This window comes from Manacus candei, unplaced genomic scaffold (assembly GCF_025592945.1).
Source record: "Manacus candei isolate 608988 ecotype Guabito, Panama unplaced genomic scaffold, ASM2559294v1 h1tg000052l, whole genome shotgun sequence".
Taxonomy (NCBI): Eukaryota; Metazoa; Chordata; class Aves; order Passeriformes; family Pipridae; genus Manacus; species Manacus candei.
The window spans coordinates 3,298,049-3,316,390 of NW_026138100.1; the positions used below are offsets into that span (position 1 = coordinate 3,298,049).

The 18,342-nt window shown below is 43.4% G+C and overlaps 2 protein-coding genes across 4 annotated transcripts in view; one reads left to right on the top strand and one right to left on the bottom strand.

The window, feature by feature from the left end:
• Positions 1 to 2,312, bottom strand: part of SCAF8 (SR-related CTD associated factor 8) — a 91,998-nt gene extending 89,686 nt beyond the window's left edge. For all 3 annotated transcript variants that reach the window (XM_051801677.1, XM_051801678.1, XM_051801676.1), the window contains exon 1: positions 2,168 to 2,312. In XM_051801677.1, the coding sequence (XP_051657637.1) occupies positions 2,168 to 2,197 (30 nt within the window). In that variant the 5' untranslated portion in view covers positions 2,198 to 2,312. The remainder of the gene's footprint in view (positions 1 to 2,167) is intronic.
• Positions 1,600 to 13,949, top strand: LOC127477391 (uncharacterized). Its single transcript, XM_051801696.1, has 2 exons — positions 1,600 to 3,703; positions 8,323 to 13,949. Exon 1 carries the CDS (start codon positions 2,330 to 2,332, stop codon positions 3,068 to 3,070), a length of 741 nt encoding a protein of 246 aa, XP_051657656.1. The 5' UTR covers positions 1,600 to 2,329; the 3' UTR covers positions 3,071 to 3,703; positions 8,323 to 13,949.
• Positions 13,950 to 18,342: the final 4,393 nt, after the last annotated feature.

Sequence of the window (18,342 nt, forward strand, 5' to 3'; positions counted from 1 at the left end):
AAGTTTTGATATGATTTAGACTACTCCATCTGCTAGGAAATTTAATGTATATCTATTTTAAGACAAAAAACTCCAGATCAGCAGTCAGACACGATTTCTGGAGCATAACATGACCTTATAACATAAACAAAGTAAAGGATTTTTACAAGTGAAGTGCAAATATTTTCTAAGTTAATCAAAACTATTTGGGTACAGCAATCTACTGACTCATACATTTCAGCTACTTTAAATATTTAGTAATCATTTCAGTTCTAAAATGCAAAATATGTTTAGGTAACTTTGACCAGAGACAATGATGGAAAGTTAAATTAAAGTCATGTTCTGCACTGGGTACAGAAGTGTTAGAGTGGCTAGCAATGACACTTGGGATTCCCTAAACATAGCAAGTCTTGTACCATTTACTTCCAGGATCAGGGGTTTAGTCATGATATCTTTAAAAACTTCCAATCAGTGTAGCCCAGCATCCAAATACAGAGATACAGCTTAAACTACAGATGCTGTCTATTAATACTATAATAGTATTATAAAAGAGATAAGTTGGTTAAAAAGTCCGTCTGATATTCTGCATTTTCTTTTCCAACAACCCAAAGGGTACTGTTTTTCAAGCATTTAGAAAATGTAAAGCATTTTGTAAAGCTCTCCTCTTCAGTACAGTTGTCACCTTAAGTTTCAGACTTAATTATTTTTACAGTACTTATACCTGAGCACTCAGCAAGCCAGTCATAAGTTGTTTTTCAATACGAAAGTGAAGACTTCTGCTCATACTAGTAGGTATATAAGAAAAACAGTCTAAATACCCTATGTTCTTCTGTTCTTGTGACCAAATTCTTCCTTTTCCCATATACGCCAATCAAATAATAAAATTGGAAAAACAGAGTTTATTTTTCTTCTAGCGGCCACAATGTGTTTTCTTCTACTTAAGAATTCAAATTGCATGAAGTGCAACACCTAGAATTGCACATCAGTTAGGGCTGCATAACTGCTCCTGAGCTATTGGAGAGTACCTGCTTATTTTAAAACCTATCTTACTGCAGCTTCTAGAAACAACGTGTTCCACCACAGCTCAAATGGAACCATATCACTTAAAATTATTAAAATCATACTACATCCTCGCAGGGGTGGGTGAGAGAGCAACTCGGAGTTCCAGTATGTGAACAGTCTGTAGAAGTATATATTGTAATGAGAGATGATACTTTCTAAGGTCAATATAAGTAAAAATCTACTTTGTGACACGGATGACTCTGTAAGAAGAAAAATACGTATTCGTTTTCCTTGCTTTTACATTAACTTCAAAATATAAACACTACAAACTGACAATGAAAGGAACAAAGAGTTGCCACAAGAACCATCTTGCAATAAAATAAACATTAACTTTCGGCACAAAAGAGAAGCCAGGTGCCGTATCAATACCTCAGCCTGTAAGTATGTGTTCTGGAGTGCCCGCTCTCTGCACAGTACTTCGGTGCAGGATCTGAGCTCTGTGCAGCACGTAGGGAATGTCTGCTTCCATCTCGACCACTGCGAATATACTACGCTCAAACACGGAGACAAGCCTTCAAGGCCTTTGTATTCCCATCCCCAGATTTAAAACACAGCTCCACGAGGTGTTAAAAATGCGCGCTGGCGGGGTGCGGGCACACATGTAAGCAGCGAGGAGGAAGAGGGTGGCAGGAGAGGAGAGGGAAGGCGGGGAAGGGCACGGTCCCCCTGCCTGGCGGTCCTGGAGCCCCCCACGCCGCCCCGCGCAGCCTCCTCTGGCCGCTGCGTGAAGTTGGCCGGGCATCACCCGCCCCACTGCAGGCCAGGCGCAGGAGAGAGGCCTCCTCCTCTTCCTCCCGCGCCCTCCTCTCTCCCCAGTCCGCCGCCAGATCCATTCTTCCCCTCCAGCCGCCCCCAGCCTCACGGCGGAAGGAGTTGGGTGGAAGGGGGGGCGTCTCCATTACCCTCTCCACCCGCCCGCTTCCCAGGGACGGCGACAAGGGCCCTTTCCCGCCCGACGCGGGGGGGAGCCCCGGGCCGGCCTGCGGGAGCGCTCCCGCACCCCCGGGCCTCCCCGGCTCTCGCGCCCTCCCCGCGGGAAGGAGGGGGCAGGGAAGGCGCCGGGCCCTGGGGCCCCGCCCGCTCCCCGGCCCCGAGGAGGGAGAGCCGTGGAGAAAGGGCTACACACCTCGCTGTTAAAGGCTTTCACGGCCTCCATGTCGCGGCGGAGGCGGGGGCCGGGCGGCTTCTCTCCGCGGATGGCGGCCGGGCCGGGCCGGGCCGGGCGGGGGCAAGTCTCGGTCGGTGCGTGCGTGCGCTCCTCGCTCAGGGGCCGCCGGGCCTCCTCTCCATGGCGGCTGGCGCAGGGGGCGGGCGCGAGGAGACGGGGGGCCCCGCTCGTTTCCGTCTCCTCCTCGCCCCGCTTCCCGCCCGGCGGCGCCGGCGCTCCCCACCCTCCCTTCCCTCCCTCCCTCCCGTCCTCCCTCCCTGGCGCGCTGTGCTCCGGGCGGCCACGCCGGCAGGAGATGGGCGAACAACGCGCAGCGGCTGCGGCGCGGGCGCCAATATGGCGGACACGCGGGGGCTCCTCGCAGCGCAGCACCCGGAGCGGCGCAGAGCGGCCACAGCGCCCCCTGCCGGGCGGCACCCGCACACCGCCCGCGCCACGGGCGCTGCCGGGATGGCGGCGCGTCCGCCCCGCCCGGTCCCCTCCTCCTCCTCCTCCTGCGCTGCCGTGCTCCTCCTCCTCCGAGAGCGGGCGAGGAGGGAAGGGTTACGGGAGCGCGGTGTTGAACGCCTCTCTGTGTCGTCACCGGAGGCAAGTCCAGGAGTTCTCGGGACGCCGTTTTCGCGTTTCCGGGTCCCCGGACGGTTCGCGTTACCCTCCTCCCATCAAGGCCCGCCGGGGAATCCGGGAACGGCACGCAGGCTTGAAGAAAAGCAGCGGGAGAGAGAATCAGCGAGACGTAGGAGGGCAAATAACCCCCGACAATTAAATAAGCCCATTAGTAATCAATATTATTTATCGAGAGGAAAGAAGAAAACCCACAAAATCGTAATGCGAATCGATCACGAGACCCAGTGCACTTAATACATGAATATTATGACTTAACAATCCAACACCAAAAGGTTTCCAAGTTCATCCCTAGGCATTAAGGCATTTCTGTTTGACAACCCAGGGTGTGTTCCCAGGTTAAATTGTGGACAGGGTGCAGTTCCATGAACCCATACCTGCACCACCATGCCAGTCCAGCAGAGCGCCTGCCTCCCCCTGAAGAACAAACACCTTGCTCAGCTCAGAAATCCCAGCAGCAACAGCTCTGTCAAACAGGAAGACTTGCATCCAGGGCATAGGTGTTTGTTCCCTCAAACACAAAGCTGCCACATGACTCACCTTCATAAGGGAGAGCCTGAAGGAGCTCAGAACCACTGAGGATGAAACCTTAGGTTTGTCTTTAGCTGCTGTTTCCCCTTGCTTGGTTATGTTCTTTCAACTCTAGTGACACAGCAGACATATGACAGCATGAATTAGGCTCCCGTTTGAATTGTGTTTCATTATTTTCCAGTGACAACCCTAAGCCAGGCTCTGGATAGACTGTGCCTTCCTGCTCTCACAAGTACCCCTCAGACCAGAGCCATAAGGGCTCTTCATGGACAGTGAAGATCCCACTTCAGGCCTGAGCCACAGCCTTACAAACTGAAGTGAGTTTTACTCAAAAACAAGGTAAGTTATAAATTAAGATAAGCCCAGCATCTGAGGCAGACCTGGAATCCTACAGCTCCATTCTTATACAAACACAAGAGAAATTATTAAGTCGTTTTACGAACAGAATTGGAAGTTCCTCCTCCCTTAACCCCCAACCAGCTTACTTAGGGAAAAAGCCTATCTCTAACAACCACTGCTGTTGCAGTCTCAAGCCACCAAGAGGGCCAGGAGGCAAGAGCAAATGCCCTGTTATGAGAGAATGAGAGGACAGGGTATATTCAGACTGAAAAGAAAAATGGCCATGAGGTAGGGAGGGCACCCACTAGCAGCCAATACCTGCAAAACAAAATAACTGAATAAGGCTCATTAACATTTTTGATCATTTGTAAGCAATTGACTAAGACTTTTTGCAGACCTCCTACATAGCAGGAGGTCAAGAGGCACTGGTCTTCACTCAAAGCAGGAGAGGTTCTGACCTCTCAACTGAAGGAAAGCCTTTTCCATTGTGAAGATGGCCAAGCAGTGAATTAAGTTTTCCAGAAAAGCTGTGCAGTCTCTATCTCTTTCCAAGGTCCCATGGGATAAAGACCTTAGCAAGCTACTCAGAGCTTACAATTGACCTTGCTTTGAGCCAGAGGTTGGACCAGAGAGCTCCCCAGGTCCCTTCCAATCTGAGTAGCACTGATACTGTATGAACGGCATAGCTCAGTGCAACCGTCTGGCAAACCCTTTTCACAGATGATTTAAAAGAAGCACACTATGCTTACCAGAAGGGACAAGGCCTCTGTTCCTCTTGTTCCTCTTTTGTTCTTTTTTTTTCTTCCCGTGGGAATTAAGAGTAAATAAAATATGAAGAGATGATTCTGTTCAAATTATTGTGAAGGCTTTACATTATACTAATTGTATTACAAGAATAACTGCTAAAAATATTTACTTTGTACTCCTTTGGAAAACTTACTGAAATACTGAAGTTACAAACAACCCTCCAGCATCTGGTAGCTTTCCTTTTAGATGAAATTGAAGCAAGCCTAATTTTCCTTATTAAAATGGATAGAATACCATGCTGTAAAAACTTTCCAGAAAAAGTTTTGAAATTGGCTTCAAAGTGATCACAAAACTACCACACAATTGCTTTTCCAGAATATTTTTTCCAGAAGCATAAAAGTTATTCCAATAAAGGAGAAACCAGAGAAGGAGGGGTAGGATTTACACTTAGAGGTACATGCACAAAGCCTTGGCCTCAAAAGCAGAGTCTGAATTTGAAACTAAGTGATTTCCCTCCCCCCATATTCAACCTACTTGCTGTAGGTCTGTAACAGACATTTAAACAAATATTTTTACCACTTAAAGAGTTTGCAAAGCCTTTTAACACCCCTATTTAATTCCAGCAGTAGAAAGGAGAATGGGAGTACAGTACTTCTCTGATCTCATAAGGAGCTGGCTGTCATCCAAGAATGAGAAATAGGTAACAGAATGGATACTGTAATACATCTCCGATTGTACTTACATGTTCTAAGTTAAGCAAGCATACAAATGAAGTCATATGAAAACAGTATTAGTGCAGAAACACTGGCTTATTCTGATAGTGCAAGTCACTGAACTAGAAGCCTCGTGGGGCAAGGTGGCCTTGCCCCACAAGGCTTCTAGTTCAGTTGACTTGCACTATCACTGCTAACATACCAAAGCCAGGGGATTTCTCATTGTGCTGCACAGCAGAGTAAGTGTCAACTTGCTGTGCAGCACAAGCTTTCTGCAGTTCCAGTACTTGGCACTACTGCTGAAACTCTTACCAGAAGCTTTAGTTTTGCAAAGGAAGATCCCACTTGCTTTCCAACACATCAGTGTGGAATTTGCAATGATGGGGCACGCTTCCTGTGTGTATGCAAACACCTAGCTTTGCAATTAGAGAGAAAAGTAGGAGTGAATAGGTCTTTAATCTGCTGTTTAGTGCATTTTTTTCCCCACAAGAGAAGGTAAAATAGGTATGCCTGCCTTTTTCTTACTTCTTACAAGGACAAGTCCAAATATAGACTCAGTAGATCAAACAAGAGATCAAACTGGCAAATGCTCTTAAGAAATCCATCATCCAAGTGAGCAATACTCTTTTGTTTCCTCTTAGCAGAGGAAACTACATGCAAGTGTTAGATTCAAAACCACATGCAACTGTCAGGAGGGAGAACTGGTGTTCCAGTAGGCAGAGAACACAGGAAAGTAGATCTGTTATTCATCCCTTGTAGCTTCAGGTAAGAGGATGTTGCTCAGTTTTCTTCACAGTAACTCTCTCCACATTTTTTTTGAATGCACAGCTACAAGTCATCCTCCATGCACACTGCCTATCTCTACTTAATTTTTCAGTGCATTTTCAAAAAGTTGCTTACTTTTTTTACTGAGCTTTAGCACATTTCTCCCCTCTGTCCTTCTTCATTAACTCTACCTCATCTTCCTCTTTCATTTGCATTTTCAGTCCTCCTTCACTATAAACATTGTAAAAGCTTAAACTGTAACTAAAAGTAGAGAAATAAATTTTCTGTTGAACTTCTGTGTTTCTTACAGACATAGGTTCACATAAAGAGCTCTTTCTCAAGTACTTAAACATTTCAGAGGTTGTAAGAGAATTTTTGAACCATTTGTAACCACACATTACTCATGACAGCCTGATAATTTGGAACCCCAGTTAGTTTACTACACAGTTCCTGCTTGTCAAGCTTGACTGACCATGAATACCTTGCACTTGTCGTGGCATAATAGTGTCAGACTCAGCACACCGCCACGGAAACTACCTCAAGACTACTTTATTGAAAAAAGCATGTTCAAAAGCAATTGAAGGTTTAATTTACAGGCCAGCTATGGCTCTCAGAGGCACACACTATAAATCTGTGTTGATTTCAAAGTAAACTGCTTTAATCAGGAAAGGAGAGCAAAGTCTTGGAAATTACCTTTAAGTAACATTTGTCAGATTTGCCTGTAGAAGGTTTGGATAACTTGATGCAAAAATGTGCTGGAGTCACACCTACTGTGGCATTTACAACATTGCTAAGATACACTTAGCCAGAAAGCATTTATTAATGCTTTCTTATTCTGTGTGGGGTTCTAGTCCTGAAGATTGTGCCATCCTGTTTCTGATTGTAGTGTACAATTACAAGGTAGAGTGATCATTGTTTCCTACAGCTGCATAGTCATGTTTAGTTCTGCTCCTAACAAGACAATTCTTTTAAAATAAAGGTCAGACAATGCATTTGCAGTAACAATTATACCATGCTTGCATCATTTTAAATGTAACAGCAGAACTACAGGGATAGAACAATCTATGATTTCAGCTTGCAAATAATGTAAAAGACTTAAAAAATGTTTTATAGTCAATCCCAACTACAAACATATCCATTTTTTCTTTTGAGGGAAGCTCAAACTAAAACAAAGTCATAAATAATTTTTCAGTAGATATATCTATACATACATATATGTACTGAAATCACCTTGAAGAATTCAATTCCAGCACTAAAAAATAAAACTTTCTAAAATATACTCAAGTATTTCAAGGAAAATTCAAGGATGATTCATTAATAAATGTCAGACATTATAAACAGCAGAAGACTGCTTATTTGGGGTAGTGCTGTTTGTAGAGCAACAAGGTCAAAAGGATTGTAATAAGAACAATTGAGATGACGAACTGAGAACATTATCTTAATAAAAAAAAAAAAGGAAAAACAAGGAAAAGATATTTGCCTGATGCTTTTTACATGCAGGCTGACAGCATTGAGGGCAGACCTTAATCAGCAATTTGGATCATTCCTTCACAGTATGTTACTTTCTGTCTCCTGCCCATACATACCAAATTTTCAACTTCCAACAATAAGGCTGCAAAAGCAAAGTTATTTCTCCCACTCTGCTAACTCATTACAGACCATAATAAAAATGAGCACAATACACTAAGAGTCATTTCCATAGTTTCTCTTTACTATCTCAAGCAAATAACATAGAAAAATGAGTAGTTTTGGTTCAAGCTTTTTTATTTGCGTCAGTCTTAACAAATTAGATTTAGACCATCACATTCATCATCTTAAAAATCTGCATAGACATGAAATCAAAATTTTAGCCAATGCTTAAGATCACTTTTTCTATCAGAAGAATGTGCAATACCACAATAAAGACAATAAAATAAGTAGGCAGATCTCCTAAGCATAGACCTTTGCCACAGGTGTATATGGAACTGGAAAAATGTTTCTGCAGTGGTTGGTCCAGACTCACCCCACTCATCTGTACTCTGATAGCTACCAAAGTCTCAGTCTGCAGAGGACCAGAAATGCAGGAGTAGCCAAGGTTTATTTCACATTGATTAAATCTAACTGTCTTCAATGCCCAATCGACTACTGATAAAAAATCTTTTGAGGAAGAAATTCCACAGAGATGAAATATGCCTTCTTATCACCCTGACAGTTTTCTCATCACATTCAGCTGTTCAGCCTGATTTTCCAGTTTCAGAACTTCTTTTCTGTTAAGTTATGACCTCATTACAGTCATATAATTTGCATTTTTTTTGTCTAAAGAGATGGAATTCTTGTATCATCCACTGCCTTTCAGTAAACAGTAATTCCAGTTAGCAAAGTAAATTATTTCCTTATGCTTTCTTCTTCTGGTAGGTCTTGGACAGCCAAGCTCAGCTCATTAGCAATTCACACAGCAATAGCAGAAACACCAGAAGTCCATGGTGGCACAGACTACACAGAAAATCGTTTTTCTTTCCAAAAACATCCTTGTGCTTTACAAAAAACAGCTCAGTCAATGAAAGCTTTGCACTGGAAAAGTTGAATGGAAACAAGCAGAACAGAGATTGCATGTGCACACCAAGGTGTTAGCCCACATAAAAGTCCAAGGAATTTTAAATAGCCACCACCTTACCTGTAGTGATAAGGAAAATCCCAGGAGGAAAAAGGAAAATCCCAGGAGGAAAAAGAAAAAAAAAATCACTAGCTACTTGGGGCAGAGCACCAGAATTGTGAATCCTGGAAAGAACAACTTTAGGAGCAGTTCCGTCACAGCGGCAGCCCCCTCGGAATCGAGCGGAATGGAGAAGCAGCAATAATTCATGTTTTTTATTGTACGGGTTTTCCTTGGTCTCTGTAATTGCATGGTGCCCCCCCACTCAGCACCATATGGTCTCCCCTCTGCAAACGCAGACTCCGCCTCTGCACAAGCAGGATAGGCAGTCTTATCCACTCCTCCCCAATCCCTGGTTTTGTTACTGGACTGTGGTCCTTCTGTACCCCCCATTGGTTAGCAGAGCCCTCAAGCCACTCTCTTTCCCCCAGACCTGGGCCCAATCACGTTCTTCCTTCTAGCCCTCCCCCAGAGATGATATAAGCCACGGGACTTTTGAATAAAGGACTTTTCTCCTTGGAACTCAGAGAAGGAACTAGGTTGCTCTCTCCTCCTGCTAAGGAGGACCATGTGGCTGAGATTCCTCTGAGAAACCGCAAGTGAGGAGTCGGAGCAATCAGTTTCTGTTAATTGGCGCCCAACAGGAGAACCATGCGAAATTTTCTACTATGTAGAAAATTTTCTGCTGTGTAGAACATTTTTGGGCATCTCCAGGCTCAGGCGACGTAGCGCCCTTGGCTTCCCGCTCAAATGGATTTCTGCAACTCAGCGTTGGATTTCGACCTACCGAACACAGGAGGTAGGCCAGCAGTTGTATAGTTCTGGAACTCTATTTTATAATATTCATGGGGGCTCTATCTTCAAAGCAGGAGCGCAACACCTACGAACGCTTAAAAAGCCTCATTTATTTGCATGGACACCCGTTAGACAAGGACTCTTTAAAAGCACTGATTAAATGGATTTTAAAGAACAACTATGCGCTGCTCAGCACTATATCATACCATGAATGGGACACACTGGGACATAAATTATGGAGTGCTATACAAATGAATGACTCTTTTGCATCCCGGGCAGCAATTGCCTGGTGGTTAATATTAAGCATGCTACAGAAAAATGAGATTGTAAAATCAGTGGTTTGGGAGGAGGGAGCGGTGCGGGATCCCAATCGGGGTGCGACTGTGGTGTCAGGAACGGATTCGGGACAGGAAAATGTTTCCTCTTTATCGCCATCCTGCACACATCACGGAATGCTTGGCTCGCCCTCGTGGACCCGAAATGGTGGTGACCTTTTGTGTTCCCATTCCGATATGTTTACTGAAAACACATACTATAATGACAATGTTTGCTATTTACACTATTAACTGTGTTTTGAAATAGTATATGTTCCTGGCATGGCAGCTAGCTTTTTCTATAAACACGTAGATTTCTTTCCAGATGCCCTAGTAAAAAATATTTAATTCAATTAAAGCATATATGGTTGGGATAAAAAAAAGTAAAAAAAAAAATTGTGACCCTCTGAGTACAATGCTCAAATTCTACGTGAGGAAACAACAATCCTTCTTGAATGTTATTAGGCAACACTATCAGTATGCTTCAAGCAAGGCATGAGCACATGCCTACTAGTTTTAAGTAAGCCATTAGTTAGACCATCTGTAAGACTGGTAGATGAGAACTAAACCAAAGGAATGATGGCAAATCCCTTTCTTTCTCCTCCTCCAAGAATAAGACTTACCTATCCAAGCTCACAAAGACTTAATACAAACATTTAATAAATAATATTGCACAAGAGATATTAAAAAAAATCATGGGGTATGAAGGTCAACCAGGTGTCCTTCTCTTTTGAAAGTATAGGCAGAAGAGAGCTTGATGGAAATAAATATAGACACCACCAGTGTGACCAGAATACTTTATCAACTATACTCAAGTGGTTAATAATGTCTAGAAATACCTCTTAATCCTTCACCTACACAAAAGATTCAAGAGTCCACAAACACACACTCCTTACTCTTTGTTATTTCTTGGCCAATAACTCATCATCATGGCTAGGCTTCATGAACGAAGATTTGGGAAGGGCTCTACCTGCATTTGTTACAGGCGTGCTGGTGGCTAAAAAGGCCAATATGAGATAGACAAGTCCAGTTGCAAAAGGCACAGCAGAAGGACTCCTTGGGTGGTATATTCTGCAAGACACGATTCTTTCTGCATTGTCTTTTCTCCTCAAGAGTGATCCTGTGTGCTTTCTCAAAAGAAGCAGCAGCGTTATAGATGGTGTGTCTCCAGACCTCCTGATTGGAGGCCAGAGTAGACCAGTTGATCAATATGGCCAAGGCTGAGATGTTGTTTCAGGGAGTCCTTGTATCTTCTCTTTGGGGCTCCTCTCTTGCGGCAACCGGTGGCAAGTTCACCATAAAGCAGGATCTTAGGGAGGCAGTGGTCCTTCATCCTTGAGACGTGTCCTGCCCAGCGCAGCTGTGTTCTCAGCAACATGGCCTCAATACTTGTGACTGCTGCCTGTTCTAGAACAGACGTATTAGTCACATAATCTGACCAGTGGATGTTTAGGATCGTACGGAGGCAGCGTTGATGGAAGCGTTCTAGGAGATGCAGGTGGTGGCGGTAAATGACCCATGATTTGGATCCATATAAAAGAGCAGACAGCACAATGGCTCTGTAAACACTGATCTTTGTACTTTTCTTCAAGTGTTTATTTCGCCAGACTCTTATGGAGTTTTCTGAAAGCTCTGTATGCCTTTGCTAACCTGTTGTCTATCTCTCCATCAATCTTACCACCCGAGGAGATGAGGCTACCTAGGTAATTAAACTGCTGGTCTGGTTTGAGCTCTGATTGGCCAATGGTGATGTGGGGATGATGGAAGACTTCCTGAGATGCCGGTTGATAGAGAACTTCTGTCTTCTTTAAGCCGACTTCCAGCCCGAAGAGCTCAGCAGCGTCTGCAAAGCAGGATGTTAAACGCTGCAGAGCTGCTTCTGTGTGGGCGACAAGGGCAGCCTCGTCAGCATAAAGCAGCTCCCAGACAAGGTGATTTAAAGTCTTAGTGTGGGCCTTCAGTCACCTTAGGTTGAATAGGCTTCCATCAGTACAATATCAGATGTAGATACCGTCCTGATCCTCGAGGTCTGCCGTGGCCCTTTGGAGCATTATGCTGAAAAAGATTGTGAATAGGGTTAGTGCAAGAACGCAGTCTTGTTTCACACCACTGGTTATTAGAAAGGGCTCAGAAAGTGCATCATCATATCTGACTTGGCTGCACTGATCCTCATGAAGTGAGATGATAATTTTAAGGAACTTAGGGGGACATCCTTAACCTTCCAAAATCTGCCATAGACCTTTTCTGCTCACAGTATCAAAAGCCTTGGTGAGGTCAACAAAGGTTACATAGAGACCTTTGTTCTGTTCCCTACACTTCTCTTGCAGTTGTCTGAGAACAAATACCATGTCTGTGGTATTCCTGTTGGCTCTGAAACCACATCAGCTTTCAGGTAGAATTCCTTCTGCTATAGTGGGTATTAGTCTGTTCAAGAGTATTCTTGCCAGGATTTTGTCAGCAATGGAGAGCAGAGTGATACCATGGTAATTTGAACAGTCTGATTTATCTCCTTTCTTCCTATACAAAGTGATGATGACTGCATCACGAAGGTCTGATGGTTGCTCGCCTAGTTCCCAACAGCGCACCATAAACTCATGAAATTTATCATGGAGTGCAAGGTCCCCATGTTTCCAGACTTCAGGTGGAATTCCATCAACCCCAGCTGCCTTGCCAATTTTCACCTGCTGTATGGCCTTAAGGGTTTCTCCCAAAGTGGGGGCAATATCCAATTCATTCTTCACCGTTTGTTGTGGGATGGACTGAATTGCTGAGTCTTGAACTACATGGCTAGTACTGAAAAGAGTCTGAAAGTGTTCAGACCATCGATTCAGAGTGGAGGTTTTATCTGTCAGAAGCTTTTGACCATCTGCACTGAGTAGAGGGCTTTGGACCTGGTATGTAGGCCCATACGCTGTTTTCAAGGCCTCACAGAATCCTCTGTGATCCCCCGTGTCTGCGCATAGTTGAGTTTTTTCAGCTAGATTGATCCACCACTTGTTCTGGATGTCACGGAGTTTCTGTTGGAGCTTGCTGCATGCAAGGTGTGAAAGGCTGCTTTTCTTACATGACAGGATGGCAGTGCAAGGTGTGCTCGATGGGTGGTTCTCTTCTTCCTCAACAATTCCTGGATCTCTTGATTGTTTTCATCAAACCAGTTCTTGTTCTTCTTGAAGGAGAACCCCGAGGATTCTTCAGAGGACTGCAGGATGCTGTTTTTAATATGGTGCCAAAGTGTTTCAGGAGAGGGATCTATAGAATCTATAGAATGATTTTCAAGCCTAGTTTGAAGATTTGCCTGGAATCTGTCTTTCACTGTGGCTGATTGAAGATTGTTAACTTGGAGTCTCCTCCTTGGGATACCACCCCTTTTAGGTTTGAATTTAAGATTGAGGTTAAGTTTACAGCACACCAGTCGATGGTCTGTTTGGCGTTCTGCACTGGGCATCACACGGGTGTGATGGACATCGCGGACATCTCTCCGTCACACCAGGACATAATCAATGAGGTGCCAATGCTTAGATCTAGGATGCATCCAGGTTGTCTTCAGACTATTTTTCTGCTGAAAGATAGTATTAGTGATGGTGAGCTGTTGCTCTGCACAGAATTCTAGCAGAAGGTGACCATTATTGTTGCAGTTTCCAACACCACGCTTGCCTAATACTCCTTTCCAGGCTTCAAAGTTCTTTCCTACTCTGGCGTTGAAATCACCAAGGATAATGATCTTACCACCTGCAGGATCCTTTTGGGTAAGGTGGCATAGGTCAGTGTAAAAGTTATCTTTTTCAGCAGGGTCAATAACTAGCACAAAACAGTAATGTAGAAAAATTACTTGTAAACTCCATCCAGGCAGGGAAATGCTTGCCACTTGAGTATACTTAATTTTAACACTCTTGAATCCACAGTTTCCCAGTCCAAGACTGTGCTTGCCCAAACAGAAGCTGTATAGAAAACACCCATCTGGTTAACCCTGACAGTCACCTGCTTGGGAGCATTAAACTCAGGAATGCATAAAATAATATTTGGAACAGCACATTGGCTGCTGGTGCCTGAACTAGTGGAATTGCTGGGGATAAAGAGCAAAAGTTCATTACTGCCTCTGTAGGAACATTGATGTGGACTTCACAGTACAGTCCAAACCACTCTGTTTGCTTTAGCTTTGACACAGGACAACTTGTAATCCACCTAGCCTTTTTAAGTAAATACCTTTTGCTAACAAGGTATGCTTTGCCATGCTTGATATCCCTACATACGCTCCACCCTCAACTCTCAGGCTTTTAAAACTTAGACTTCTTAAGGGCATTTATAGCCTAAATGTAAATAATGAGAGGCATATGGCCTATATAGCCTTTCAATTCCATATAAAACTACAGATATACCGGTGTTATAAGAATGGAAACACTGAGAAACTTCGTATGCACTTATAATAAGATTCATTCTTAGTGTAAGCAAATATTTTATTTTTTTTTTTTACCAAGTAATAACAGGTAGATCTTACATTGGTTAGAACTTATAGAATAAGGTATTCAAAATCTCTTTGTCAGCTTTTTTAAGACTCTGTAGCTGTAAGATTTGGACTGTTAACTCTCAGAGGAAATCATCTTGTCTGGCAGAAATCATCTTGTTGAGTCTGATGTGTGTTACTGTGTTCACTCTCTTTAAGGGCAAGCCTTAGGAAAGTAATACTGGTATACTCTATTTTAACTGAAAGACTGTTTTGCCTAGGTAATAGTATTACTACAGGAACATGAACATTCAAGAACATTTTGTACCATCTGATCTGTCCTTGATGTGAATGCATGAGTCAAAAAATTGCTCCGATTAAGTCCAAATCACTCATAACTTGCTAAATGAGACATTCAGAAGCACAGTAGGGCACAACAGAGGAAAGCTTTGGATGTACTCATGCAACTTTCCAGCTCAACAGCAGTGATGTTACAAATCTTTAAGCACACCTCACCCAAATCGCCCCAGAACAAGATATAACAAGTAAAGATTATCTCTCCAGACTAGAGCCCAGCCACTGTTATGATCCAGGTGAGTCTTCTCAATCTTATGCTTACTTTGTGAAGTTCACAGAATGAGATTATATAATTTAAAAACTCTCACACAACCAGAAATATGGTATGTGCCCAACTAGCAAAAAAACCTTGACCAAATTGAGTATTCAGCTTCATATGCACCTATTCAGGTATAATTAAGCTGACAAGAACCTAACTTACAATTGGGAAAAATGTCACTCTTGACTGTCCAATCTAAAACCACTCTGGTGATGGTACAGAGATAAGTGAAATGCAAGAAGTTGACAAACAGTATAAAAAATTAAAAAAGTTTAATATATTAACTTTTGCCCAAGTTTTAAAAGTTTTCAAATGCAATCTTGTCTTGGTTTTGTTGTATTAAAATCCACATACAGATATGTACTAAGATTTATTCTTGTGTCCTTCATATAAGAGAGTTGCTTTTGATTAAAAGCTTTCTTTCTTTCCCTGAGCCACAGCTTTCCTGGCATGCTGACAATGTTCACTGAATGCTTTACAACTGCATCCCCAAAGGAAAATTTGCACCAGCACTTGTCACTTCATGGGTTAAATATCTGAAAATCCTCTACTGACTCCTGGTTCCTGACTTTTTGGGAACATAGTTTGTAGCCTCTTCTCAACTTCGTGTCATGCTTCCTTACCATCAAAATTTTTGTTCAAAAGCCTCATGAAGGAGAAACAATTCTGTGGATAAAGATGTCCTGAGCCATCAGTGCAGATCTCTCAGCCCGCACCCAGCCCTGGACCGCCATCCGCGACCGACAACTGAATAACGCTGAGGGCGGTTCTAAAAGTGGTAAAGATGCTGGTAAAACATTATTTTTTGCAGTTACAGTCCTGAAGGCTTCTCCCCCCTCCCCTCCTCGGAGAGCCTGTAAGCCAGCCCCGGTTACCCGTGGAGGCAAGCGCTGCAACCCCCGGCTGCGACCTCGGCGCTTGGCGTCTCCAACAGCGGCACACGTCGGGCCGCCCCGTTGCTCGTCGTTCCGGACGGTGCCTACGGCCGTCTGCCCAAGCCTCGGAGACGCTGCTGCCTTTTCCCATGCCCTCCCCGGGCAGGAGCACATCCCGCTCCCGGCGGCGCCGCCCGGCCCGCCTGCGGCACAATGGCGCCACCTGGTGTCCGCCTGGCGGCCCGGGCAGTGCCGGCTCGGCGAGGGAAGGAAGGCGCGTTCCCTCGGGCAGCCGGGGGGGTCTTCGCACCTCTTTGTTCTTCTGGAGCAAAACGCGGTTCCCTACCCTGCCCCCGTCATTCCTTCTTTCCGTGCCCAACCCCCCTCCTCCCAGCAGCCCCACGCGTACCACCGAGGGCAGTCTTGCCCGCAGTCAGGAATCAGCAGCTCTCCGCTGCGATGGCTCGAAGTACTTTGCAATACAAACCTGGGAGACTGGGACTCCCTGCTCACCCGCAGGTGCTGACCATCCTTCACTCTTGACCCTCCCAAAAATCTATGCATCCTTTCCAATAGCATGGTTTTAACAATGCAGCTGAAAAGAGGTGGTTGATTTAACATTAGCAGGCTAGCTAAGCGTGTTTCATTTCAGAAAGCCCTGCTATCTCCCCCTACCATTTCCCACTGGTGGAAGGGATTAATTAAAAAAAAAAACAAAAAAACACTATTTTGCTGACAATCTAGATTAATAAAAGATTGTCTTTACTTTTATGCTGCCGTGTTATGCTAATTATATGTGCCACATCAAAATCAAGCCTGATTATTAGCAAGAGATTTGCACTTCAGCTACAGTTTGGACTGATTTTTATTCCATTTAGGTATTTGTAGCCAGTGTGCCCTGCATGCTGAGGACTATAACTTGTGCACTCAGCTTTTGTCCATTAACCACTGTGTTCATACAGAGTTCTGCTGAAATAAATGCAAGTGGCGAACCACCTTTGCTGGATATATCCTGCATTATCTGCTCCTAGTCATTTATGAAGAAATTATACAAAGTATAAGTAGATACAAAATGAGAACAGTTCAAAACTGCTTTTAGAAACTCATTCTTTCTTAATTTTAGTGCTTAAGTTTCCTCTTCTTTAATTTTTTTCTCACATTCTGAGCTCTCTGGTTCAGTCACAAGCTACCTAAAAACTAGGGAAATGACTGCCTCTCACACAGCACACAGAGACAGGACTCCAGTCTTGCTTTTGACCTCTCAAAGCTCCTAGTTGTGAGTACCAGAGAATTTTCAGGCTTCTTTATACAACTCAACTCCTTGATGTAGCATCATGAAGGGCTGAACTTGTAATAACAAAGCTGAGGCTGTACATTAATAAAATGCTTTGTAAACCACAGGCATACAGTCTGTCAGTGTAGCACCTGTATTTACTTAATAGGTCTGACAATCCTGTAATTAAAATACTAATTCTAATGAAAGGAATCCAGGCACTATCATTTCTGCCTGGTGGCATCTCATGGCAGTGTGGCAAATGATGACCTGAGTACAACAAAAAAGCAAAACTCAAGTTCTGTGTATGTTCAAAACCCAACAAGTTTTAGTCGATGCTGGAAAACTGCCAGCAATAATAAAAATAACAAAAGAAGAATTGCTAGTAACAAGTCCTATGGTAGGCAACCATAAAAAGGAAACAAGCCTATTGCTCCTGTCCAAAAATAATTATGAGTTACATATTCTAGTTCATAAAGTAGTAAAACGATAATATATTGCATTTGAATCTTCTAGGCATGCTGAATACCTGCAAGTAATAATTACCTGATTTCTGAATCCTTAGTGGAATAAACTTTTGAAAGAGAAAAGGAAATACAATATATCTCTAGCTCAACATGCTTGTCTTGTACTGGAATGCTCTCTGGACAAAGAAAGGGGGGAAAAAAACAAAAAGAAAAAGCATTTAAAACAAAAATTTGGTCCTAATAAGTCAGTACAGTAATTCTTCTTAAATCTAACATTAATCGTCTGTTTGAATCTGTGGACCTGAGCAATCCTCTGATGTTTTACAGAAAGGAACAAAGTTGCATCCAATTATAGGATCAGACTATGCAGGACTGTAACTGATGTTGACAATTCCCCAGGACTTCAATTCTATTTGAGAAAAGATTGGCTGGACCTGGAACACAAGGAATCAGTCATGGGCAAAGCTAAATTTCATGCTTCTGTTGCTGGTGAGACTAAAACAAGCAACAACTGTTCCTCTAATAAGGAAGGTACAATAAATGCTATTGTATACAGTTTCTTTATCAAAACTTAAATGTAGTCCTTAAAATTTTGGTAAGTTGCCAGTGCAATCCTTCACACAGAGGTTACCTACCAAGAAATTAGGACTGAGTTTTTATCTACTGTGACTTACTACATGTTGTCCGTTCTGTAGTACCTGAACTGGATGTAGACTTTCAGATTTGAGGGAGAGCTGAAGAAAAGTGAAAAGAATAAAATCCTACAGTAGAAGAACAACTTCAGAAAGAAGGTTAATACTGGCTAGACTGTAGTTAAATACCAACCAAACCAATAAAAAAAATCATGGTATGCAGATCACTAATTCTGTATTGTTACCCTCCAGAGACCACTTCTATGCAAACTTCACAGCACCAAGTAAGGGGATAAAAATGGCTTGCATGCATTTTACAGTTATTATTAACACGGCTAAATTCAATTTTCTTGAAAGAGTCCTGCAACG

Excerpts from the sequence above, each read along its gene's own strand:
- LOC127477391 (XM_051801696.1), top strand. The coding sequence starts at position 2,330 with ATGGCGGCTGGCGCAGGGGGCGGGCGCGAGGAGACGGGGGGCCCCGCT.